The 26801-nt window shown below is 41.4% G+C and overlaps 1 protein-coding gene across 1 annotated transcript; it reads right to left on the bottom strand.

Annotated features, from left to right (window-relative positions):
• Nucleotides 1-5312: 5312 nt before the first annotated feature.
• On the bottom strand, nucleotides 5313-24995 carry LOC124147964 (organic solute transporter subunit alpha-like). The gene is made up of 9 exons (XM_048399552.1): nucleotides 24908-24995; nucleotides 20126-20189; nucleotides 14200-14255; nucleotides 13387-13541; nucleotides 11430-11503; nucleotides 8459-8617; nucleotides 7933-8044; nucleotides 7149-7401; nucleotides 5313-6004 (listed from the first exon to the last, which is right to left on the bottom strand). The coding sequence occupies exons 2-9, from the start codon at nucleotides 20146-20148 to the stop codon at nucleotides 5775-5777; spliced, it is 1062 nt and encodes a 353-aa protein (XP_048255509.1). The 5' UTR covers nucleotides 20149-20189; nucleotides 24908-24995; the 3' UTR covers nucleotides 5313-5774.
• Nucleotides 24996-26801: the final 1806 nt, after the last annotated feature.

Here is a 26801-nt window from a genome sequence, read left to right as displayed (position 1 = left end):
CACACACACACACACACACACACACACACCACACACACACACACACACACACACACACACACACAACCTACAATTAAGCACATGCCATACGATACATCGCTATGGGAACAATGCTGCTGTCCTTTGTTTTACCCACACACGGGCTAATCTTAGGGTCAAACATGCGCAGAAACATAGCATCCCAATTACATGTCTGAAATTGACATTGCCTCAATCTGTCACCCAGGTGTTCGGGAGTATGGAGGGTTGTAGTTTTGAATAACAGCAGCTACCACTGTGGTGAACAAAGAGCTGCACCTGGGGCGACGTTCGGATGTAGACTTTAATACAGAAGTTGTTTATCAATAAGACATTGTCCTTGTTCGTCACACAAACTTCTATGGTGTCATCGTATCCCAATTGCGTGGATCTATGCTCATGATGTCAATCACTGGATTTTCTGGTCCAGACTCGATTATTTACAGACCGCCATCATATAGCTGCAATATGACCGAGTACGGCGTTAAACAACACACAAACAAAACAAAGATACACTTATGCCTACATTCAATGCAGCCTTCAGTTTGCAAACACGAATTATCATGGAATTTCCGCTGAAGTATTAGCATCCACGTATAATAAAATCTAACGGAAGCATATATGTTTGATATAGTCCTTGACACAGTGACATCATAATATGAGATTCATCATCATCGCTACCTTTCTTAAACAACACTCGCGTGTGGCCCAGTCGTCTAAGGCGCCGCGATTTGCTGTGCAGAGTTGCTTCCCTTGGGCACGCCAGAAACCTATCATTGTGGGTTCGAATCCCGGTTCTCCCCAGTTATGTTTCTAGGTTTGTCAGCACCATACCTGTGCTCGTGGGTTTCACCGAAGTGGTAAACGTCTGAGACCTGCATCACTTCTGGCTTTCCTCCCACATTAAGCTGACACGCCGTGATATAACTGGAATACTGTTAAAAGCGGCGTTAAACTCAACTCACTCACTCACTCACTCACCAGGAAGGGCTTGCTCTTTATGAAGAATTTCTCAGTAGCTATTAAAGGGGGGCTGTGCTCGGGAAAATTGGCAGTCACAGCAAATTTGACTCAAGTCAAGTCAAACATTACTTTCTTTGCCTGGTAACACTTATTTGTAACTCAATCCAGTATTTTTCGAGTCAACGTCTCAGTTCCACAGTTAAACTTATACTTACCAAATGATATAGTTATGCTCAACTATGTTTGATAACATTTGTGGATATGCCAACTTCGTCACTATATGGCTGACCGCTTCCGTGGTCTAGAGGTAGAGCGTCCGCCCGGAGATCGAAAGGTCCGGGGTTCGATCCCCGGCTGCGTCATACCAAAAGACGTTAAAAGATGGTACTTGTTGTTACCCTGTCGGGCGCTCGGCATTTAGGGGCTAAAACAAGGACTGGTCGACTCGGAGTCAGTATGCTTTGTCTGAGTGGGGTATTCATGTCAAACTGCGGCATGGTATCTCAGTGAGCTAGCACTATAAATCGGCATCAGTCCGGACTAGTACAAGCAGCCACACACACACACACGTGCATGCACGTCGCTATATAAGTGCAATAATTTTGGACGCGACGTTAAACCCAATTTCACCTCAACTCACAGCTGTATGGCTGAAATAATGCCGATGCGACGCTAAATTTTAACTCACTCACTAACTCACTTGGACTGCAAATGTGGAACAGACTATACAGCATAACCTCTTTAAGACACCATGGCACTCAACTCAACTTCAACACAATGGCCTCCTTATACCAAGGATATCAACATCTTATTACCTTTTCGGATCACCAAGGTGCTGACAGTGTGGCAGCCCTGCCCCGCCCTCTATTATCACTGACTTTTAGTGATCCATATGTAATAAACTGTGCAAACAATGAAAGAAATGGCAGAATGTAAGCATTATTACATATACATGTAATAATAATGTTTAACATTTTCAACATGGCTGCTTTAAGGCGGCATTGGTGTATGTTGGGACCGAGACGTTCAAACTGGTAACCTTCAGAAATATGTTTAGATTAACAATATCGTCCCTAGTTTCAACAAAATCAGTAAACGCGTGACCACTGTCGTATGACAGAAGAACTGCTGTGCGGCGTTGAACAATGGACACTTACCTTTTTTATGCTAATGTTGTGGGTGGTGGGGCGGGCGTGGTTGCCCTTTTCGCCGACGCCTGGTGTCGTCGCTATTTTTCGATGGTCAATTCATGTGGTTTTCACTGCTGTTTTACCTGTTGCGCCCAAAGGAATCTGTTTCGACGGATGATTGAGACTGGTTATTCATGGCGTTGATATTTTCACTTCTTCAAGGGCTGGTGATTATGGAACAGGCGTTACATCACCATCCTTATGTCTTATGTTTGTCTGCATATTGTTCTTCATGAAGTTTGTTTGAAGTTTGTTTGGTTTCAAACTTAGCCACTCGGATGTTTGTTTGTGTGTTTGCGTGTTGTTTAACGCCGCACTCAGCAATATTCCAGCTATATGACGGCGGTCTGTAGATAATAGAGTCCGGACCAGACAATCCAGTGATTGATAGCATGAGCATCGATCCACGCAATTGGGATACGATGACATGCATCAACCAAGTCAGCGAGCTTGACCACCCGATCCCGTTAGTCGCCTCTTACGACAAGCTTAGTCGCCTTTTACGGCAAGCAGGGGTTGCTGAAGACCTTTAATATTTTCTACCCCGGATCTCCACGGGCCTCCACGCAGTTGGGATCGATGACATGCATCAACCAAGTCAGCGAGCCTGACCACCCGATCCCGTTAGTCGCCTCTTACTACAAGCATAGTCGCCTTTTACGGCAAGCATGGGTTGCTGAAGACCTGTTCTACCCCGGATCTTCACGGGTCGGATGTATTTCCGTCAGGCAAACAGGTGAGATGCGATAGGCGTTGACACAGATATTTACCAGTATTAAGTTCATGATCATCATGCACGCCTAACAGATAACAAATATAGGTTACTTATCGTCTGAGATAGATAAAATATTCAACAGACTTATTTGTCCTACATTTCAACCTTTGAGTGCTTTTGTTTTTGTCTACGTCCTAAGAGATGAAGAGATGTTCGAAGTTAAAGAGACACTCGGCTTTTTTACGAATGGTGCAAAATCGTAATTTCAAGCGTTTGTCAATCTTGTTTAATTTAAATTTCTCATAATATATTTGGGGCGGTCGGGTAGTTGGCAGTTTCATTCCTGCCTCATAACCTGAACCATCTATTAATCATATATATTTACAAGTATGATCAGATATTTCCATGGGTTCATAGTGCGACCTTGGGCGGTCGGGTAAGCCAGTGGTTAAAGCGTTCGCTCGCCACGCCGAAGACCCGGGTTCGATTCCCGACATGGTTACAATGTGTGAAGCCCATTTCTGGGCCCCCCCGTCGTGATATTGCTGGAATATTGCTAAAAGCGGCGTAAAACCATAATCGCTCATAATATATTTATAATAAACTATGTAATTAAACACCATGTCCTGACTATATGTGGCGTTGAGGAAGGGAAATTCCAGTATGGACGGCTAAAAATAGATTCATGAGAATAGTTCTTAACAACAATAAGTTTTCACTTAATAAAGGTGACACAGCGCACGAATAACCAAGAACAAATGTATATTTTGCACTCTACCTATGAAACAATATACTAGTATGCGGATTTGGTGTAATTTTGTGTAAATACAATCCAAGAGAGATTGTGGAATTTACTCAAATCACGAGTTTTTACAGACAAAGAAGACTTAATATTCATCTTTGAATTAGACAATCTTGCAGTTATGACATACATCCTCATTTACTTGATATAAAGTCGAGACACGGAGATTGTTAGTGTACTCAATGTCCTTATTAGTTGTTTATCTTGGAGATATGAAACGTATCTATCGGGCTCCATAAGAGAGTGTGATAGCAACTTTGATAACACTGATATATGCTGTGATTATGTCAGCCTTAATGTCCCTCTCAATCTGACTGGTTCGTTCTCCACCATCCCACGCTGCAGGCTTCGCAAAGCGGTAAGCGTCTTAGGCCCGCATCATTTCGGGCTTTCCTTCCACATCAAGCTTACACCCTGTGAAAAAACTGAAATAGTGTCCACAGCGGTGTCATATCAAACGCAGTCTTTGACGAAGGGTACATGTGGATCTATGCATCCATTCGCCATATGTTTGTCATGTATAAACGATTACCCTAATTTCATTAGGAAATGTGAGGAATGATGGAAAATCAGATGACAAATGTCTTCTTTCCATTGCAATGGATCGAACTTGCAACCTACGTATCTGCAGCCCAGTGAGTAAATCACAAAGCATTATTAACAATCTCTTTTTCAAGTGTAGGTTTGCCAGTAAGAGATATTTTACGTCCGTTTCCCAAGATTCATGGCAAGTATGTTAGAAGCAAACCTGTTGTAAAAAGATATTTTTCAGGTTTTCTTTTCGAATCATAAGTTAGATAAAGAACTTCCCCTAGAGTTTTTATGAAATTCAAAACCCACGCGATAAAATCTCTGGGCTAATAAAACCCATCGAACGTGTTTTTCCTACTCTGATATACTGTCTTTAGTGGCATAAAACCCTACTGCCTGAAGCTAAAGGCAGTCAAATCTCTTAAAACCCTGGTTTTACGGACACACGTGCATACTTTTACGTATATACGCATATATGCTTATGTAGAATATTATGTATTCAGTGGGAGAATTTTAAACCTGATAAGATCAAGATGAATCAGATAATATGTCATAAAAAAGACGGGGGCTAATGTGCCTAAGATAAAATAAATAATTTACGAAAGCCAAAACAGATTCAGAAACTACTAAACCCAAATGCAATCCCCATGTATGCAAAATCTATTGAAAATGTCCTCAGGCACCCATCATTATAAACTGTTAATAGGAACGTTATGTCCCCCCCCCCCAAAGAAAAATCAAAACTCGACAAAAAGCGACTAAATGATACCATATCTAACGATTAGCCACACTACAATGTACTTCCTTTTAGATGTACAAAAGATACTAGTTTATAATGGTTCCAATAAAGAAAACACACACACCATATCTTACCAATTCATAATTTCTTGTCAAAAATAGGATTTGTAGATAGCAGAAGTTGTAGTTTCTGCACCAAAGACATGGAAACAATCACTCATATAGTCTGGGTTTGCAGCAAGGTAAACATTATCTGGAAATAACTTGAAATATGGCTTTGCGATAAACTAAAAATCACATTTACTACTTGGTTATCCATGGCGGAGAAACAATGATCCAATCAACATTATTATCATACTTTTAAATTATTTATTTTCAAAGTAAGTTTCACCAAACTATGCCACCATTCTACAACAATACTACATGATCACTAAATGTTCCTCTTTAATAGATTCTGGTCGTCATGTCATACTCTATTTTGTTAGTCTGTGTACACGTTTCCACTCTCGTGCTGATTAATATGTACAAAGATATATGTTATTTCATATCACCCGGAGGTCATTGTTATTTGTTTTCCTGTAAAATGTTGATAAATGCAATAAAAGAATAAAATTATTAAGAAAAGAAGTGTCTGTAGTGGCTGTGAATCCCAAAGCTAACGAGTTTCATAGCCCTGACTGTGCCACGACTGTTGTGAGTCTGAGATAAAATATAGTTACAATATTCATTTTGTGACACACGCTCCTGTATCCTGCGTCACAGTTCTCTTGCCATCAATCAGCAATATAACCGTTTCTGTGTCCACTCTCATCAACATCTACATGTAAGTAATGCTTTCCTCTAATTCCATTCCACTGTTGGTGTATTTCAATATGTTGGTGTCATTGTTCAAGGAAGAATTCTCGTTCTTCTGTGCTTTGTCTTTGTCACCTGAGCTCATAACATCAACATCTGCGATGATCAGTGATCCATCTATCCTGCGATAAAAGCGCCGAGCAAGCAGCGCTAGCAAGAACATTTCCACAATTATAATCAGGTGGTTCCAAACTGAAATTGAAAACAGAGCTTGAGAAGATTGTTTTCCAGTCAGTTTACCTTTTACAGTTTACAAACGGATGATACTGCTATGATTTTCAATTTTATTATTGGCGTTACTATTTTAATATGATGGAATAAGCTCCTTTGGAACACGGTATATATTGGTCACAGTATTGCAGGATATTGACGCAAACAGAATAGTAGTAATTAATGATACTTCCGTCCCAGAGCCAGTGTTGAATTGAAAGAATATCAAGATCACCTCACCCCGTCCCCCCCCCGTTATTACTTCCTGTTACATATCCTGATATGCTAAAAAGAATAATTACCTTACCTAAAAAATCAGGATGTACGCGTGTTGGGTATCATGCAGCTTTGAACAATATAATATCAATGTGTGAAGAAATGCCAGAAGTGATGCAGGTCTTTGATGTTTACCACGTTTGGGTATGAAATCATCCCTGCTTCCACGAGCGAATGGGTATCTCACTGTAACTACATTTTCTAGCAGACGTCACACTTGCCATTGCTTTGTGAAGTTGAAAACAATATAGGTATACAGGTAGGAAGGTTGTTGTTGACCAGATGTGACCTTACCATCGCATCATGCAGAAGAAGACAGTGTTGGTTTACAGGGAGGAAGGTTGTTGTTGGCCAGATGTGACACTTACCTTAACCACGTCCAGTAGAAGACAGTATTGGTGTACAGAGGATGTTGTCGGACAGATCAGACCTTACCATCGCCTCATCCAGTAGAAGACAGTATTGGTGTACAGAGGATGTTGTCGGACAGATCAGACCTTACCATTGCCTCATCCAGTAGAAGACAGTATTGGTGTACAGAGGATGTTGTCGGACAGATCAGACCTTACCATCGCCTCATGCAGTAGAAGACAGTATTGGTGTACAGAGGATGTTGTTGGACAGATCAGACCTTACCATCGCCTCATGCAGAAAAAGACAGTATTGGTGTACAGATGATGTTGTTGACCAGATGTGACCTTACCATCGCCTCATCCAGAAGAAGACAGTGTTGGTTTACAGGGAGGAAGGTTGTTGTTGGCCAGATGTGACCTTACCATCGCCTCATCCAGAAGAAGACAGTGTTGGTTTACAGGGAGGAAGGTTGTTGTTGGCCAGATGTGAGACTTACCATTGCCTCGTGCAGTAGAAGGCAGTATTTGTGAACAAGGAGGAAGGTTGCTACTGGCCAGAATATTAAAGACAATGCCCTGCAGGTTGCTGAAGACAAGCACTAGCTGCATGCAGATGAACTTTGGGACAATGTTGAACTCCTTCAGGTGTTTTCTGGACGCTCTGAATACAAGGACCATGCCGTACATGGCTGTAAGTGCGGACACAACATTCAACACAGTTATGTATAGCGAGGCCTGGTTTGGCCTCATCTGAAAGAGTGAGAGAGTGAGTGAGTTGTTTTGATGCTGCTTTGAACAATGTGTCAATTATATCACGGCATGTCAGCATGATGTGGTAGGAAAGCTTAAAGTCTCAGACATTTGCACTTTGATGAAACCTATGAGCAACTAAAACAACTAATTATGTTTATCATTTTATAGTCTAAATCATTTTCTGATTAAGAGCTTGTGAATTATTTCAAATCAACACAAACTGAAAGATAGCAGGATGGTGAGTATAAGACATGCTTTGAAATATCGCACGGTGGCGGGTATGAGATGTACTTTGAAACATAGCAGGATGGCGGGTATGAGACGTTCTTTCAAACATAGAAAGATGGCGGTATGAGACGTTTTTCGAAACATAGTAAGATGGCGGGTATGACGTACTTCGAAATACAGGAAAGATGGCGGGTGTGTGATGTATTATATGGTAGCAAGATGACAGTTATGAAATATATTTCTTAAACATAGCACAATGCTTAGAATGAGATGTATCTTGAAAAAGACTTATTTACTTACCTTTCCGTTCTGATATTTGTCATCAGCCCACAACACAGCAGCCAGAAGCACAAAGATCGGTCTTAAAACGGCAAATTGTAAAACAGACATCCTGATTCTGAGGAGGTTCTTCCTGAAAGAGTATAATGTCATCATCAGAAACCAACCAAAGCTTTATTTCAGAACACAATGGATGAAGAAGTTTAGTGTTACCTCAACAGATACATATGTCCGAATTGAGTGGATATGTGAGAAATCTTACTGTCAGGTTGTCACATAGACGTCCACCCAGAAAAGGTTGTCCTTTTTTGGTTAGCAGTGGTTAAAGTGTCCCCTTCTTACATTAAACACCTATCCCCACCAAATGAGATATGACTGAAATATCACTCAAGTGGCATTAAATTCAACTAATTCACAATGTAATCGTCAAAGTATCAATAACATGTCAATATATTTTATCCAACCATCAATATAACAGAGTTTAAAAGTTCATCTCAAGAGGCTTGATGGTGAATTAATAGTTACAGTTACAAATATTCCTGCTTACTCATTTACAGCTATCTTGGGGCAGCAGACGCAGCAGCAGGCCACGGGAGGGCTGCGCAGGTTTATTGTCTCCCCTGACATGTGATCGATGAAAGATTGCTCCCCTCCATGGTAGTGGATCAGCAGAAAGAGGAACAGCTGGAGACAGCGGGACATGTAGCTGACATAGCGGAAATGACACTGTAGAAAGTCAGTCTGAGGTACAGTTAGTTTATTACAGAGGTGGGTGAGTCAGAGGGAATCAGGGGAGGGACACTAAAAATTATGACAGTCTCTATGGGAGAAAATGATACGCTTAATCGGGAAGGGTCATGAAAAAATGGACATTTTATAATATTATATAAAGTAATCTTTTCAGGGAGATTCTGTAAATATGTACAAGGACATTGGTAGGGTCATCAAAAGATATAACAAGCATTAGGAGAGGGTAATTATTTTCAGTACATCAGTGCCTCATAAACCTCTGACCCATCCAACCCTGTAAAAATTATCGGTCCCTAAGATGTTTTCGCAAAACCATTGTATCAGTGATCGAAATGACGAAAATACCAACATAACATAATTCTTGGCCAGGTGAAAAAAAGAGAAAAGTACAAAAAAGAGCACAGGAGCACTGTAGCTCATCTAAAATTTTCTTAAGTTTCATATTAGATCCGAGAGTTCACACAAGTATAAAGAAGGATATGCTAAAAAAGTAACAGACATTCACAAAGTATGTTCATTAAGGTATTATGTTCATTAAGGTATTATGTTCATTAAGGTATTATGTTCATTAAAGAAACATGGATAAATGGTTCATATGCAGATGGCCAAAATTGCATGTTTATCATCAGCACAAAGGCCAAATGTTGAAGTTGTGACAAGTCATAACAATATATACAGGACCTAACAATACAATACATTGAAATATTGCAATGCACCAATACTTTGGTGAACCGTTACATGCGTAGAAAACACAACTATGTAATGTAGTGTACATGTCCCCTACTTTCCGCGTCCTTCTTTCTTTCTTTTTTCATGTACCTTGCAATGCACCAATACCTTGGTGAACCGTCACAGGCGTAGACAACCTAACTGTGTAATGTAGTGTACATGTCCCCTACTTTCCGCGTCCTTCTTTCTTTCTTTTTTCATGTACCTTGCATTGCACCAATACTTTGGTGAACCGTCAGAGGCGTAGAAAACCTAACTGTGTAATGTAGTGTACATGTCCCCTACTTTCCGCGTCCTTGTTTCTTTCTTTTTTCATGTACCTTGCAATGCACCAATACCTTGGTGAACCGTCACAGGCGTAGAAAACCTATCTGTGTAATGTAGTGTACATGTCCCCTACTTTCCGCGTCCTTGTTTCTTTCTTTTTTCATGTACCTTGCATTGCACCAATACCTTGGTGAACCGTCACAGGCGTAGACAACCTAACTGTGTAATGTAGTGTACATGTCCCCTACTTTCCGCGTCCTTCTTTCTTTCTTTTTTCATGTACCTTGCATTGCACCAATACTTTGGTGAACCGTCACAGGCGTAGAAAACCTAACTGTGTAATGTAGTGTACATGTCCCCTACTTTCCAGGTCGTTGTCCTCCCTGATGCATCATGTGACATACGAGTCAGCCTACAAGCGTCACTAACCCACATATGATTATGCTTTCCTTTTACTGCGGACACAAAGCCTTGTGAAGTGAAACCTTATAAACCTCTGTTCATTTTCAAAACGTGTAATCAGGGTTTATTAGGATATTCACTGTCATCTAAAAATACAAGACTGTGCTATAAAAGTTGATAAAATCATAAAACTGTCCTATACCCATTTGTCTCAAGAATAAAACTGGTTGTACTGAGGGTTTTGTCAATATATTATTCTACCATAACATCAATTGTAGAACCCTACTTTCTGATTGGTTTGCCAGGAGAAATGAATCTACATTAGATCATAACTTTATTGACAGCATCAGTGTGAAAGAAAATATTTCTTTGAATGCACTTTGACAACAAAAGGGATCATATAATATCATAAACACAGGTGAACAATGGCTAAACGAATGTATGGAAGTCATAACGCAAATACAGCTTAACACTTGGCGCTACTCCTTTACATAATGTGATGTCATTTGTACCACGTCACAATCCTTAGGTGTCGTGTCTTGAAACACATTATGACGTCATAATAGTGATGTGCACTGTGGAAATAAACATTGCAGAGATCGCTACATTTTCCAAATCTTTAAGGGAGGATCTCCGGAATAATACTTACGGGGTATCTGCACTGGAAGTTTGTAATGGCTCACACAGAACAAACCTAAGTTTTACGATGAACGTTGTGGTTTAAGTAAATGAAACCAAACATTCGTGGAAAAAACCCGATCGTCATTCATCAAGGAATTCCACCTATAAGAAAAGATTCGACTCAACGGATGCCCATCACTCATCACTTCGCTGTCACGAAAGAGTTCGAAGCCTGTAAACTTTTCAAATCTCCAGCTAACGCATTTGGTTTTAAGAGCAAAACCTACAAAACAAAAAACAGAGTAGGTTTATCTCCAATTCAGTGTAGTGTATTCACTTCTTTCTTTAGTGATAAAATACGCCCTGCAGACACTACCTATCAATAGCTTGTATAGCCATTGTAAATATTGCGTCTAATACACATACAAATAGTGAATGGATGCAAACAATGAACACAGTGAATCCTGGGGACTCAAAGTAGTTTGGCTGTATGAATCAAATACATTAAATCAAAATTGATGAGGTTATGTTACATAAAGCTGACAATTCTACTTTTCTCAAAGGTTGAAGGCTCTTGAGCATGTGCATTGATACGACAAATAATAACACATTTGGAAATCAAGTGAAGCGTGCCATATGTCAACCGCCTGGGGCCCCCCACCCCACACCACCCCACCAATATCCCCACCAACTGAATCTCCTGGACTCGACAAAAGATAGACCCAAGTAAATCCCTGATTCTAACTTACATTGCAGCCATCAGATCCGACAACAAGGCGGATCGCGGTATACACACAGCTATCAGGGCTGTCACTGCAAACACCTGTTGGTGGCAACTACATGTAATCAAATAGACATATACTTCAATCAAGTTCTACATAACCTGCAATGAAGTCATGAACAGAGGGTTTTGTTTGTTTGTTGTTTAACGCCGCACTAAATTATATTCCACCTATATGACGGCGGTCTGTAAATAATTATGTCTTGACCAGGCAATCCAATGATTGGCATGATGATTATCTATCCACGCAATTGGGATACGATAACCTGCATCAACTAAGACAGCGAGCTTGACCACCCGATCATGTTAGGCGCCTCTTTCGACAAGCATAGTCGCCTTTTACGGCAAGCATAGGTTGCTGTAGACCTATTCTACCCCGTTTTTTCATAGGGATCATGAACAGAGGTTTACTGTGAGCATTCCCACTGAGATGGAAAGGACTTGAGTGCTTTTGACGTGTCAGTTGATCCTGACTGAGTGCCAAGTATTAGCAAATGTATCTTCCCGAGGGAAGGGGGTGAACTTTCTCTAAAAGTCCAGCTTCCACCCTGGTCAAACTAGGCTGTAATTTCGTGGCTCGATCGTAGCGCAACCAGTGACTATTACGACGTCTCTTCTATACCCCTTCTTTTGCACTTGGCAAAATGGCAGGATCTAGTCGAGATGATCTGATCGATAATCAAGATCTATATTGTGATAAAACTTATCTCTTACCTCGCGAAGTCCATCAAATAACTTGAGCACATCGATTGAAAAGACGAAAAGATTTGGAAAATATCTGTCGATGCCCAATTACACACGCTTTGCAAATCCTGCAATCGACTGATAGCTGCAGTTGCCATGTTGTTTATGAACCAGATGTCAATTTCGTTATGCAATTTTTGATTGGACTAAGCATAGATTCGTTAGGACAGCCAAAACATAGCTCAGAAATTCCAGCCTAGTTCGGCAAGGGTGAAATCTAAACTTTTATACTCCCTTTCCTTTGGAAGATACACCAAAATGTAGAAACCATATACTGGTACCAAAATGAATATGATTATTAGAAATGACCACAAAAAGAGTAAATTTCCTTGTTGTACATGACTATTATCAATACCTCAACAGCAGATTGATATAATGAGTATTAAGATGTATGAGAAACACCTGTTAAAAACCCAGCCGCAAGGTTCTGTTGCTGAATCTGAATATTTGCAATATTAGATTGACACGAATGCCAAAATAAAAGGCTTAGATTAAAAGTTTGTGATCAACTTTTACAGACACAAATTCTGGGATCATACACACGAAATATCAGCTTCATAAGCCCAGAGATTGCAGAAACACTTAATACTTGTTGGAACCTGAAGATCAAAGGCCATAGCCAATATGTATGGAGTATTCTTTTGCATAGCACAATTTTACTAAATATCATATTTCATAATGATGCATTCAGAAATTGCTGAGATATGAGGAAAGAGGACATTTGCAATATGTCCATCGATAGATTTTCTGAGCTTTTTTGGTGAGACACCATTGCTGAGATAAACCATGCTTAGTGACAACATAATAGATTTAGCGTATTTTCAGATGCGGTGCAAATATATTACCCATGAAACTGGAGGGTGAACAATGGAGAATGCACATTGTCAATGGCGTATGGGGATTCCGGGTTAGATTTGGTTCCCAGCAAACTCTGCTGGTTATAACTTGATGGATCGGTTGTTTGTTTGCGTGACATCATACTCAAAAGGGAGTGTCTTTGTGGTTGATCATACTGTCAATCACCGGTTTGTTATGTTCAGACTAGTTCAGACTAAACTACAGGTCACCATCGTATACCTTGAATATTGCTGAGTGCAGCCTCAAACAACAAACAAACATAAGCTTCACCTTATGTTCAGCTGATATCAAATGTACACACAGGAACAACTTTGTGAACTTACTGGTTGAAGGCCAATCATCCATATGGACAGAATTTTTGTCTTTCTTTCTAGGTAGTGTTGGACTATAAACCAGGTGCTCTCCACAAACATGATGACAATAACTACAGTAACCACTGCACCAACTGCAATAGCAGCCACAAGCCCGGTAGATATTTCTGCAGAATACAAATCACAAAATGCTTTGTTTACAAATAAAGGGTATAATCATCATGTCGTGAACCTCTAACAAATGTCCAAGAGATGGTACAGGTGGTAATCCACAGGAGATATCGCCCTGGTGAATGAATGTTGTAAGTCCCACGCCAAAGACTCGGTAATAACACAATCTATTCACTCGGGTAGGTAATCCTTAACCATTCGTCGCTTATTGGTTATTCTCTAAGTGTAACATACTTTGGCATCGTACAACACACACAAGGTGCCTGGTTCATTTAAAAGGTGAATACTTAGCACTCATATTGAGCCTATTTCTTCAGACAATAAAGATATTTTCATCGTTTATTTTTATGTTTACATCATCATGTTAATCTTGTTTTGTTTGTTTTGTTTTTTCCGCACTCAGCAATATTCCAGCTATATGACGGCGGTGTTAATCTTGTAATCACATGACAAACTGTTTGGTAGGAAGAGGTAGCAATCAACAAAGTTGGCTGAGAAGAATTCTTCACAAATACTGGGAGATACTTTGGGCTCAGTTATTGCATTGCACTATTTAAGCAGTACCTAAAAAGCAATCGTCAAAATGAAAAGTTGTAAACAGAACACATTCACAGATCATACAGTGTAAAAAATAATGTTTGTGATGTTAAATACCTGCAAAGTAGCTCTCTGAGAAAGGTACAACATCAGGACAGATGAGTGTCACAGTACTGAAAACATACAGGTTTTCGCATATAAATAATACTTTAAAAAAAATAATTTTAAGAATGCCAAAATATCTATGGTAAACGTGACACACTAACGCACGCACACATATTCTAAAAGTTGTTCAATTGCACTTGGGGGCTACCTATTTCATAAACTTGAGGGGGAGGGGAGATTTTTTCCTTAAAAATAACCACCTGTTCCCCGAAATGCTGCCCCACTCTTCCCACAATTTCCCATGGCAAACTATAAACAAAATTTGTTTCAGGTAACACGGACCGAACATGTATAAATCGGGAGATAGGTTCATTACTTTTTTTATTCTATGCTTGTGTAGGTATGGTGTCAGTTGCAATGCTTCTCGAAAATTAATAAGGGTTTCTTTACGGCTGTTTCCAGCTGTGATAAAAACTGGGTTACAAATGAAAAAGTGACCCCTCTCAACAACCTCCCCTGAATATTAACTGGACTTACGAATCCTCTACCTGTATTACATCTTTGCCATAAATCCTTATTTTGGTTGCAATCACACTTAAATCAAATTTTCTGATTTTCAACAGAAGTCAACAATACACCATTAGTTGTTACCATAAGAGCGCCAACAGCCTTGAGCACTTCCTTGTTCAAAGGCAAGGAAATCCTAACTTCTTTCCTCTGTGTGCTAGTCACTCCTACTTCTTAGCTGCTCCCACTTCAGCAGATGGTTATGAAGTCACACGAATTGTAGTTCGTTTTCAGTTTAAATAGTTTATTACACTCTTACTACTTTTTTAAGTCGTTCATTTAGCTGTTTATTGGGGCTTTTATGGCGTGAGTATTGGTTGGTGTTTTGTGTGAGTCGCTATGGTGTCTCTATTTATGTGTCAGAAGTGTTGCCGACCATAGCGTCTGGGGACCCTCATGCTTCCTGTTGGAAGTGCAGAGATTTTAACAGCTCGTAACCATTGTGAGCTTTGCACTCTGCCTTTACGAAGCTTAAGGAATTCAACAAGGCCACGATGAAAGGGGCATGTCGACTTCATCAGCCAAACGCCTGCCTTACCCCTACAGGACGTTCGCCCAACACGGTCTCCGCATGGTCCTCATGACTGTTCGGACGAACCGTTAAAAGTTAGAAGATTGAAAACCACATCAAGCACGTGTTCTTCTGAGCCTCCACTCGGGAACCATGACATACCAGCTGTTACAGGGTCATCTCGACCACTGTTCGGTTCCTGCACGGGTTCCTACTCATCAACATGGCATCGCCATTACCGTATGAAGCTTCTGCGTCACGGATTTCTGCCACAGCCAGCAGCGTGCCACCACCATGTAATCATCCTGTCTGAAACATGGACGAATTTAGATGACGTCCCGCTTGGAGAATATGTGGATGTTCTTGAGTACTTGAATTAACAACATCAACACGGCTGGCGGCTGGAGGTCTCCTACGCCCCTAAATACTCAGATCTGAATATGGGGATGGATAATGGTCTCCTCTCTCTTTCGTGGATATGATTGAGTCGCTCCACCATGTTATACTTATACCTCAACACTGTACGGAACAGACTATTCCTCCTCAGATGCTGAAATACGCAGGTTGCAATGTCCCTGTTTCTTCCCAACACATCCAACAGACTCTTCAGTGGCCAAGCTATACACAGAAGGTTCCATGTCTCAACATCCTCACAATTCTTCTGGATTCATTGGCAATATCTTTTAGCATAAATCGGATCAATGGCTATCTTCACTCAGGCCAAGAAGATGGCGATCACGGTCCACAGGATATTTAACAATCCACTTGGAAAGATCATAGATGAGGTCAGAAACGATACGGCCGAACGGTTCTAAGGCCTCCATGGTTCATCGTTCCCCCCTAAACGACCACGTGAACACTCCCAAGACGTTTCCGTCCGTGAACCTGCCAGAATAAAAGTTTATTCCCTGGGCATGGAATCGTTTCAAGCCTTTCGGAGAACAGACCATTCACAGCACCTTCCTGAATCTTTTCGGCAGTCTGATACCAAACATCGATTCTGGCTGAAGAGGTTTCAAGTCCGGAGGTCGAGAGGATCGTAGATTACTCTACTCCTGCTCCTATTACCATCACCGACCCTGTCGACCTGGCTATATCTATGGACCACATTTCACCGCAAATATGACTCTGGGTCCAGAGGTTGGCTGGTTTTGTTCTACGCAGACAACTGGAGACTAATTACGTCCTTCCACTGGATCTCACAAGGATACACATTACACTTGCGTAACCGTCCATTTCTTGTGTCCTGACTCTATGGGTCGCCGATTCCACCTGGAAGTAGGCAGGTTAACGGCAACTGATCTCGCTATCAAGACTTTATTGGACAAACGGGCCATTCTGTAACTCCAAGACACAGACAACAGCACAGGTTTCTATCCTCCAGTGTTCATGGAGCCGGAGATGAATTCCACAGAAATTTGAAAGGTCCTCAACAAATCTTTCATCTCCGTACCTGGTCTGTTTGCAACCTTCCTAAACCATCAGCTTCCAGTTAATGACAGTTTGGAACCGGATCCGATGGTGTTTCAGCTTGACACCCAGTCCTGGGCTGGACACGCCTCTTCGCTTACGAGTTTCCTCCATGGTGTCTCCAAGACAAAGTAATTCGGAAAAAAGAAGTAAGAGACTGCACCATCATTTTCTCTACTGATGGAAAAACATCGCCAGATGGCATAAGTTTATCCAGTTGAGATGATGATGTGGACAAGGAGACATAGACGTTACTATACCCATGGCTGCTGATTTTTACCAGCAGCAACAGAAGGTAAGTACACCTATTATTCATTAGATACTGTGTGGAACATAAAGTACACAAACACCCCCCACCCCCCCCCCCACCCCCCCACACACACCCACACCCACACCCACACACACACATATATATATATATATATATATATATATTATATATATATACAGTTAGATATTGATAACAGACTGACTGGATACGATGTGGCTTTCAGAAGAGAAATGAGATGGTAAGTGACGCCACTAGATCCGGAGGTGACGTCAAAGGGAGGAAATAACGTCATTTAGACCGGAAATTACGTCAAACCCGGAAAAAAGAAAGACTGGATGTGAATTTTAAGCAAAATTATCTCCCAAAAAGGTCCAAGGAAATAAACTGACTTTGAAAAGAAACTTTACCAACTTAAAATATAAATTTCAGACAAAGTATAATTTTTTTCCCGATGAAGTCTATATCTAAAACACATAACCTAAATACAACAATAGTGTATGCAGAAAATGTTAATCGTCTGTTACATGTTTGCGAGATAACACGCGAAAAAGTGAAAAAACGTGCACCACGGACAACTGCAAATGCACGTGCGGATAAGGGTATAAAACGATTGTAACGGCAAGTCAAACGTCCACAGTGATAAAAAAACACAAAAGAAATGCCACGACTCACAGTCAAACAACGTGAACGAGCCTTGGGTATGGTACAGATGGGAGCCACCCACGCCCATATTGCACGAACCTTCGGTTGCTCCCGTGTTGCCGTTACCAACTTGATGCAACGTTACAGACAGACAGGGCGGACCGCTGACATGCCAAGAACAAACAGACCCAGGGTGACCACGCCCCCTGATGACCGGTACTTGCGTACCTTGCACCTCCGAAATCGCTTCCTGACAGTGACGTCATCGGCGACACATGCCTTAGGTCACAGAGTTAGTCGACAGACAGTGGCCAGGAGACTCAGGGCTCATGGAATCAGGGCTTTTAGACCATACAGAGGACAGCTATTGACAGCGCAACATCGTCGTCTGCGATTGAGATGGGCACGGACTGTACGACGTTGGCAACGACGTGACTGGCAGAGGGTTGTCTTCACTGACGAAAGTCGATTCTGTATGTTTAGGGCTGATGGAAGACAACGTGTTTATCGCCGAAGGGGTGAACGAACGGCGGCGTGTTGCGTGCAGGAGGTCGTACTATATGGTGGAGGGAGTGTCATGCTGTGGGGAGGGATCTGTGGGCAGGAGAGGACACCGCTGGTCATCGTTGACGGAAACTTGACAGCTCAGCGTTACATGGATAACATTCTTCGTCCAGTTGTCCTACCATTTCTCCAATAGCAGCCACGTGGTGTAATTTAACAGCATGACAACGCTAGAGCCCATACAGCCAGAATTGTCTCTAACTTCCTCGCAGCCACCAACGTCAACGCCCTGCCGTGGCCTGCACGCTCACCCGACATGTCCCCCATAGAACACCTCTGGGACTTGATGGATCGTCGTGTTCGACAACGACCACACTCTCCAGCCAACCGGCAAGAACTGATCTTGGCCCTCCAAGAAGAATGGCGTCAAATCCCACGTGACCTCATCAGACGACTGACTTTTTCTGTGCGTAGAAGAGTTTTTGCGTGTATTGAGGCATTTGGTGGTCACACAAAAAACTAATGACTTGTTATTGAACGTGAGCGATTGTTTATGTACTCTGCCTATTGTCCATGATTCTGAAAGCTCGAGTTTTGTACCAAACCCAACTTTGGGGGGCTCTGACGTCATTCTCGGTCGCGGTATGATTGTCATTTTCAGTGTTGATCATGTTGATATATTGATCTTCTCAATACACTTTACTTCATGCATGTATGTTTTGTTGTTTTTGAGCAAGAGTGATTTCAAACTCTGGTAAAGTTTCTTTTGGACGTCAGTTTAATTAATAGGAATATTCGCAGTATAAATGTAATTCACATTATTGATTAATCCACTGCATGATTTTCAAGCCTTCTGAAAGAGATTCACTGGAAGTCATCTCCTTAGGATACGAAGCAGTATCATAATAGGATGGAATTTGTACAATAGTTTATAGGAATCACTGTCGGCTATACAGGGAGTGTACTAATGACAGAACCCGTCTATCCCTCTGGCAGGCAATGATGTTATAGAAGTAGAGGACTTGTAAGAATTATTAAAACAATAGTTGTCATTGTTAAGAATATTACCTCTATCACACCAGCAGTACTCATTATCTGTCTCTAGTTGATTGATGTTTGGAAAGACGCCATAGGCTGTTGGTGCTTTTATGGAACAACTAATTATGTATAGCTGACAGTGAAGTGGATTTGAAACTTTTGTTTTAGTGTGTTTGCAGCCAAAACACCCCAGAATTTACAAAACTGTCGATAACTTCAGACATGTTGTAAAGGGTGACATCAAGCATATTTTACTTCTTACACTTGTAAGTTAGGGCATTGTCAAATACTATCACAAAGTATCACTAAATTGAGTGAAAAAGTTGTTTAGTTCAATAGAAAGTTTGTGACCCGTCATAAACTGTGCACCATATGTTTGTACTGATTTTAGCTAAATCTCCTACAAAACAAGGGTAAAAGACTTGTACAAGGTCAAATATCAGAAACAACACCTCACCAAAATTCTAAAATCAGTTTTTTCGATGTATTATAGCCTTACCCATATACATGGTGTTGCTATAATTCCGAAACAAACACTCACACAAATGAACAAAGTCTAGTTCTAATTCCTATAAACACATCTGAAACCTTTGTCTTAACGATTTCTGAAGAATTTGCTCATTTCTTAAATTGTGCAGACTCTGTTGGCTGAAGCGGGCCCTTATCCTACCTTGTCCTTTATATTTTTGTTCTATAGAAGATCCCCCTCACAAATTTTCAAATGCCTAAAATGATTTTGTAAAAACCTTTATCCGAAATGGTTTCTCTGAACCTTAGATTTATGTGAGCTAATATAATAGTACCAGTGGTACATAAGCTCACATAAATAGATAAATAAAACTTAACTAGTGAAGATGTAAAGAGACACTCGGGAATATTTTGATTCCTACTGGTTATCTAGAAAACGATATATCTGAAGTAATGAATTTACTTACCTGTTTGGGGTTTCAGATCCCATATTTGAGTTTCAAGTCTTAGAACTTGATACAATTGCCCCACCTGCTTTCAATGGAAAACAATGAATGGAATTCAGGATAGAAAGGTTCTTCAATGAACAGTTAATCCCACAGAAGTGAAGATTATTTTTTAATAATTTATAGAGACAAGAAACGCATTAATCTTAAAGCAATAACGAAACTCAAACCAATGATTTATCTCGACCCGCTCAGAAGCCAATATTTGGCCCAAGTGGGCTGCAAATGTCCGCAGAACCAATATTCAAGTAACGATGTCCCAATTCATGTTACATACAGCTTATGTTGTGGCTTTGTGGAGGTGACTTGCTGTTTGGTCATAACTGGTTAATCAAGAGGTTTACATTACTGCATCGAATACAATGTTAAACTGCAATGTTAAATTACCTCTGAATATAGGAAAATATGAACTGACCATTTTGCATTTTGAACAATGTTTTGCCAATTTTGCCATGTTTCAACTGGAACGAACCATGTTTTCCAGAAACGGTTTAATGGTGATGCTGTTAGAGTTACTTCTGCTAATCAATAAGGATCGGACATATAATAAAGGGGTGGGTGTATCAGAGGGAATCTGGGAGGGTCACCATTAAATATGACAGTCTCTAGGGGTGGGTCATACAAAAGAGGACATCTTTTAACACAACGAGGAGGGTCATGAAAAAATGCACAAGGACATGGGAATAGACTGCAAATTCATTGCAGGAGTAAAATAATAATTAAACGTATCTCAATTGCGTTGATCAATGCTCAGGATGTCAATCACTGGATCGTCTGGTCAAGACTTGAGTATTTACAGACATCCGTCATAAAAAACAACAACAGCAACAACATCAACACACAATTCTTTTTTAATGTTTATTTAATGTTTGGATCAAAGCAATAAATAAGTGTGGCCTTAATAACAAAAACAAACACATTAGTGTCAACAAATATAATATTGTACCACTAAAAATAATAATAATAATCATCATCATCATCATCATCATCATCATCATCATCATCATCATCATCAGGTCAGGCCTGTACGTACTTAGGGATGCAGATTAAGGACAAACTCCAGAATGCCCATGTGATTAGAACTTGTCCCAACTGCATGGCCGCCCAGCGTAGACGCTGTCTGCACCACTGTAGACGTCTTCTGTCTTCTGGCGACAATCCCTGCACATCTGAGGTGGTGCAGACGTACGGTTTGTGAAGATATTCGTCGAAGGCCAGGGATGCCAGAATGTCACTGTTGCTGGCTGGAATCGATTTAGTAGGTGTGTTGTTCGAATCCAGTTGTCTTGTCGATTATTGGTTACGCGTGGCCTGCCACTCCGGGGATGGTCTCTGACTGCATTCGTCTGTTGCCAACATTGCCATATACACCAAATGGTGTTTCTGTGGACGTTAAATTGTCTTGCAACATCACGTTGACTCGATCCTGCTTCAAGCATACCAATGGCTCGCAGACGCTCATTTTCGGACAGGCGTAGCATTTCGTAATGTTGAATAATTGCGTAATTTTGTTGTTTTTCTGAGTGGTTGTTGTCAGCACGATGCTAAACGATGCATATGGAATCCCGTTAACGCACATCTTTTTATACCCATTCTTGGGTAATGAAACGCTTGGGGCTTGCATAAAAGTCAACTTTTGCATGCTTTTCTGTAGCAGTTGCGTTTTTGTGACTTGATTCCATACATGTACCACAATATTGAAAACCAAACTTTACTTGTTTGAAAAATATACTAAAATATTGGTGTCACAGGAACTTTTGTTGTTGAGTATAGTTGTGTACCGGTTTGTTTAGCGTTAAATCATACTTTTTTCAGATGGCAAATAAATGCCGAAACCAGGCCATACAAAAAAAATGAAAATCACATCTGGAACCATCAACGCAACATGATACTGAGTAAACATATACGGCAGATAGAGTTTTGTGATCACGATGAAACACTCAAAACAATGGAGCGGTATAACTTTGTAATCCAACACTCATGACACAGTAACTTTGTGACCCACATGAAACCCTCATGATGACTGCGCAATCCGTAGTTGAATACACAGCCACTGTGGAGATACACAGCAATGATCATTTCTCACCAACTGGTGACTACACAGATATACTGAACCTCAAAAGGAACGTCACCATGGATAGATATATGAGAAACCTTATTTGTCCAAACACTGTAAGCATCCGGGATAGAAAAAATAGGTCTTCAGCAACCCGCGCTTGCTGTAAAAGGCGACTATGCTTGTCGTAAAAGGCGACTAACGGGATCGGGTGGTCAGGATCGCTGACTTGGTTGATGCATGTCATCGACCCCAATTGCGTGGATCGATGCTCATGATATTAATCACTGGATTGTCTGGTCCAGACTCGATTATTTACAGACCGCCGTCATATAGCTGGAATATTGCTGAGTGCGGCGGAAAAAACCCAACCAACCAACTACTTTGAGACATATTAAAAAGATGAAACTTGGCAAAACTGATCATCAAGGTTGAAATTAAAGTGTCAAATGTTCTTAAAGTGAAACACAACACTTGTCTCTGAGAAGATGGCATTCAAAGTCAGTATCTCGTGTGTCCGCCATTTGCATTTGACTGCCGTGCAACGTCGCTACATGGAATGGATGAGGCGGTGCATGAAGGCCATAGGCACTTGAGCCCACACTCTGAGGAACGCCTGACGCAGTTCAGCTGCAGTTGTCGGCCTTGGTCGGACGTCATTCAGCCGTCTTGGAATCTCGTCCCACAGGTGCTCAATGGATTTAAATCGGGACTGTGGGCAGGCCACTGCATGGTTCTGATGCCATTCTGCTGGAGGAAGTCTCTTGTTGCTCTCGCAGTGTGGGCACGGGTGTTATCATGCTGAAACTGGTTCCGGTGACGTGCCAAATGAGGTATGGCGTGTGGTCTCAAGAATTGATCAATTTACCGAGCTGCTTTGACACCATTGCCTGACCTAGGACCGATGTTCTGGAAGACCAGAGGGCCGACCCTCCGTGCAATACCAATTCCACCCCACAGCATGATGCTCGGACCACCCCTAGATTCTCTCTCAACATCACAAGCATCCGAATAACGTTCCCCAAGGCGTCGCCAGACTCTCTCTCTCCCTTTTATCTGCTGTTGAGATACAGTAACGGCTTTCGTCTGAGAAGAGGACTCTTCTCCACTGCTTGTGGCGCCAATGCTGGTGCTGTGTTGCCAACTGAAGACGATCCCGGCTATGACGTGGTGTCAGAATGGGTCCTCGGTGTGGCCTGTGACAGTGGAGGTATCTGCTCGTCAATCGTCGACGCACGGTGTCCGCACTAATGTGTCGCTGGTGTGTACCCATGGTCAATCGAGCAGTTTCCGCAGCAGTAACAAAGCGATCTTGAAGATGCTGTCGCACAATCTGACGATACTGACGTCGGGTGGTGACCCTTGGTCTTCCACTACGTGGTCGGTCATATGTAGTGTTGGTGGTCTGGTACCGTTGCTAGAGCCTGTATATGGTCCTTACGTGAACTTGAAATGTATTGACCACTTGTCGGGCGGTTTGTCCAGCTTGCAATCGTCCAAGGGCCTGGTGTCGCTGATTTCTTGTCAATCTTGGCATGTGGTAGCAATTCAATAGCGAATGAATGTTATCCGATCTGGGTGGATTTTTATAGGGCAAGAAATGAGGGACCGCATGTGCATTTCAATTTGCACGGAACTCACGTGCACGGGTTACCATGGCCGTTGCTGTGATGCCGCAGCTCAATCGGTCGAGATAGGCAACTAATGTAGGCGATATTGTTGGCTAAACTTGATATTCCCTGGGGCATAAAAGGATCAACAGTTCGTTAAACATAGACGACAGATCTTTCACCAGTCATGCTAAGTTTTTTAACCCAAAACAATCATAAAAGTGTGAGCACAGATAAGCCCATACCAGTGCTGATAACAGTACGAAGTAATAATAATAGGATAACAATTATCATTTGAAAATGATGTCATGAGTCAATATTTGTTCAAACCACTAATGGACATTATTACACAGTACACTCCTACAAGAGAAAGAGATATTGACTGCCTGAAGCTCCAGGAACTGTATATACGCACAACAGTGACTTCATGCGGACTGTAAGCACTTTGAAATATTTGTGTGCGGGTTTGTAAAGCATTTAATCATACTTTAATTTTTCTTTTGTTTGTTTGTTTAACGCCACAATCAGCACTATTCCAGCTATATGACGGCGGTCTGTAAATAATCGAGTTTGGACCAGACAATCCAGTGATTGACATCATGGGCATACTTTAACATGGCAAATAAAAAATGCTAAAAAAAGCTATACAAAAAATGAAAATCACATCTTGAACCATCAACACATCATGATGTTGAGTAAACATGTACTGCAGATAGATGTTTATAAGGGACACTCGCGGAAATAGAGCGAAACACTTTGTAATCATACACCCGTGAGATCATCACTACGATTGTCACTGTGTAGATTTACCAGTGGGGACTGCACACACAGATCACAAGGCAGCCCACATAGTCAACTGATGAGGCATAATATGACCACTCGTCAACGGTTCGTTAAACATGGACGATAGATCTTTCACCAGTCATGCTAAGTTTTTTAACCCAAATCGGGACAAATCACCCACTCATTCAGCAGCGCTGCCGTCAGTATTGTGCTGCATGTTTGAAACGTGATAAACTGTTATCAACGACCGGTAGCCGGACTATTTCCCTGTTGCACATAAAATCAGCTACTCACAGTTCCGTAGAGAGACTGGACATCGATTTGGGATGAAACTCTGCCGGAGTGCCCTCCGTGACACATCAACATATTTTTATCTCCCGACGAGTTCTTGCACGAGATCACGTGACATTGGCTGCAAGCAGACGACACTGGCTTCTTTCCAAAACTATTTTTTCATTCACTTAATCGTTGTTTATAAGAAGTTAAACGGTTGATATTATGACGCAGGGATGAGGCTGCCAACCCCCGTTTTGTACATGGGATTCTGGTGTCTATTTAGAGGGAATTCGGAACTCAGGTCCTTGGATTAAACATTTATAAAACAGTAAAATGTTCCTCCATGTATTTTATTTGTTTAATACCTTTTTCAGTAATTAAACCTCAAATCGCACCCTTTTCTCAATGCTTTTGAGATCTGTGTTTGTGCAATGAGTGAAAACTTAGATGGTATTCGGTATTCAGGAGAGGAAGGGGTTGGCACTCTCACGGGTAACAAATCGAACTACACGGAGTTCAAAGTCTTATGACACTATTTCACACAGACTGTGTGTAGTTGTTGTTTAACGACTCACCCAGCAATATTCCAGCTATATGACGACTGTCCGTAAATAACCTTGTCTTCACCAGATAATCCAGTGATTGATATAATGAGCAACCATCCACGCAGGATACGTGGATACACCATCAACCAAATCACTGAGAGTGACAACCCAATCTTCGTATCACTAGCTACCGGGTGCTGGGAACACGTTCAATGAACCTCAATAGCATTCACTATTTGAAACCTATTTACTCAGAGGCGAGCCTTGTGGTTGAAGAGTTCGCTCGTCACGACAAAGCACGTCACGTCAATATCATTCACTGGTTGAATAAATAGGTTTAACAACTGTCAACAACATAGACATGGATGGACTGTAAGGCTGTGCAGTGAAAGCTACAGGTAACCGACAGTAACCGACAGTAACCGGCTGCCGTATTTTTGGGTCTGTTTGTTAGGTATGAGTCATGTTTCTGTGAAGTCAGTCTCGGGAAGTCAGCACTTAAGTGAGTAGAAAGTATTTTATAGCCCCCACGTCAATCCTCCCAAAGGACCCATAGCATATATCTAATAAAACATCCACCGCATTCCATCCCTCATCCCATTCTCAGCTCTTCCGGTCTATACTTATCCCCTTCTCAACTCAATCAGCCTTTACTCATCCTCTTCTCAGCTCTACAAGCCTATACTCATCCGCTTCTCAGTTCTATTGGCATGTACCCATCCCATTCTCAACTCTATCAGCCTATATTCATTCCATTATCAGCTCTACCAGCCTATGCTCATCCCCTTCTCAGCTCTATCAGCCTATATTCATCACACTCACAGCTCTATCAGCCTATACAAAAATCGTCCCATTCTCAGCTCTATCAGCGTATGCTCATCCCACTCTCAGCTCTATCAGCGTATGCTCATCCCATTCTCAGCTCTTGTAACCTCTACTCATCCTCGAGCAGGTCTAAGGAACGCAACCAAGCACAGCGAATTTCTGTCAGTTGGCCACGAGTGATAAAACTCGATGCAGCCTTTATTAAAGGGATGTGTTACTTAATCTACACCAACCAGTGCGTTAATACCTGTGGCGGTATAAAACGATTCTTACAACAGGTTCCGGTTTTCTTAATAAAAACGGAACTAATAAAACGCATCTAAAAACACAATAACCTACCAAATCAAAATCACATAAACAAACAAACATCCACCATACCCAGCTCCCTGAGTTCTCCTCCCCAATCCCATCGGCATCTATTCAAAATCTCGAAATTCCCAAATTCTATATAAGCAACCCCTAAAACCCCCCTCTTGGGTTGCACAGACCACTTTCGCCCCTTTCGGAAACACATTAAATGGCCTGGCCGGGCCCGTGTGCGA

Source organism: Haliotis rufescens, unplaced genomic scaffold (genome assembly GCF_023055435.1).
Source record: "Haliotis rufescens isolate VD_foot unplaced genomic scaffold, xgHalRufe1.0.p SCAF_2, whole genome shotgun sequence".
Classification (NCBI taxonomy): Eukaryota; Metazoa; Mollusca; class Gastropoda; order Lepetellida; family Haliotidae; genus Haliotis; species Haliotis rufescens.
The sequence above is the reverse complement of the archived record's forward strand: the minus strand, read 5'-3'. Positions and strand labels throughout refer to the sequence as shown.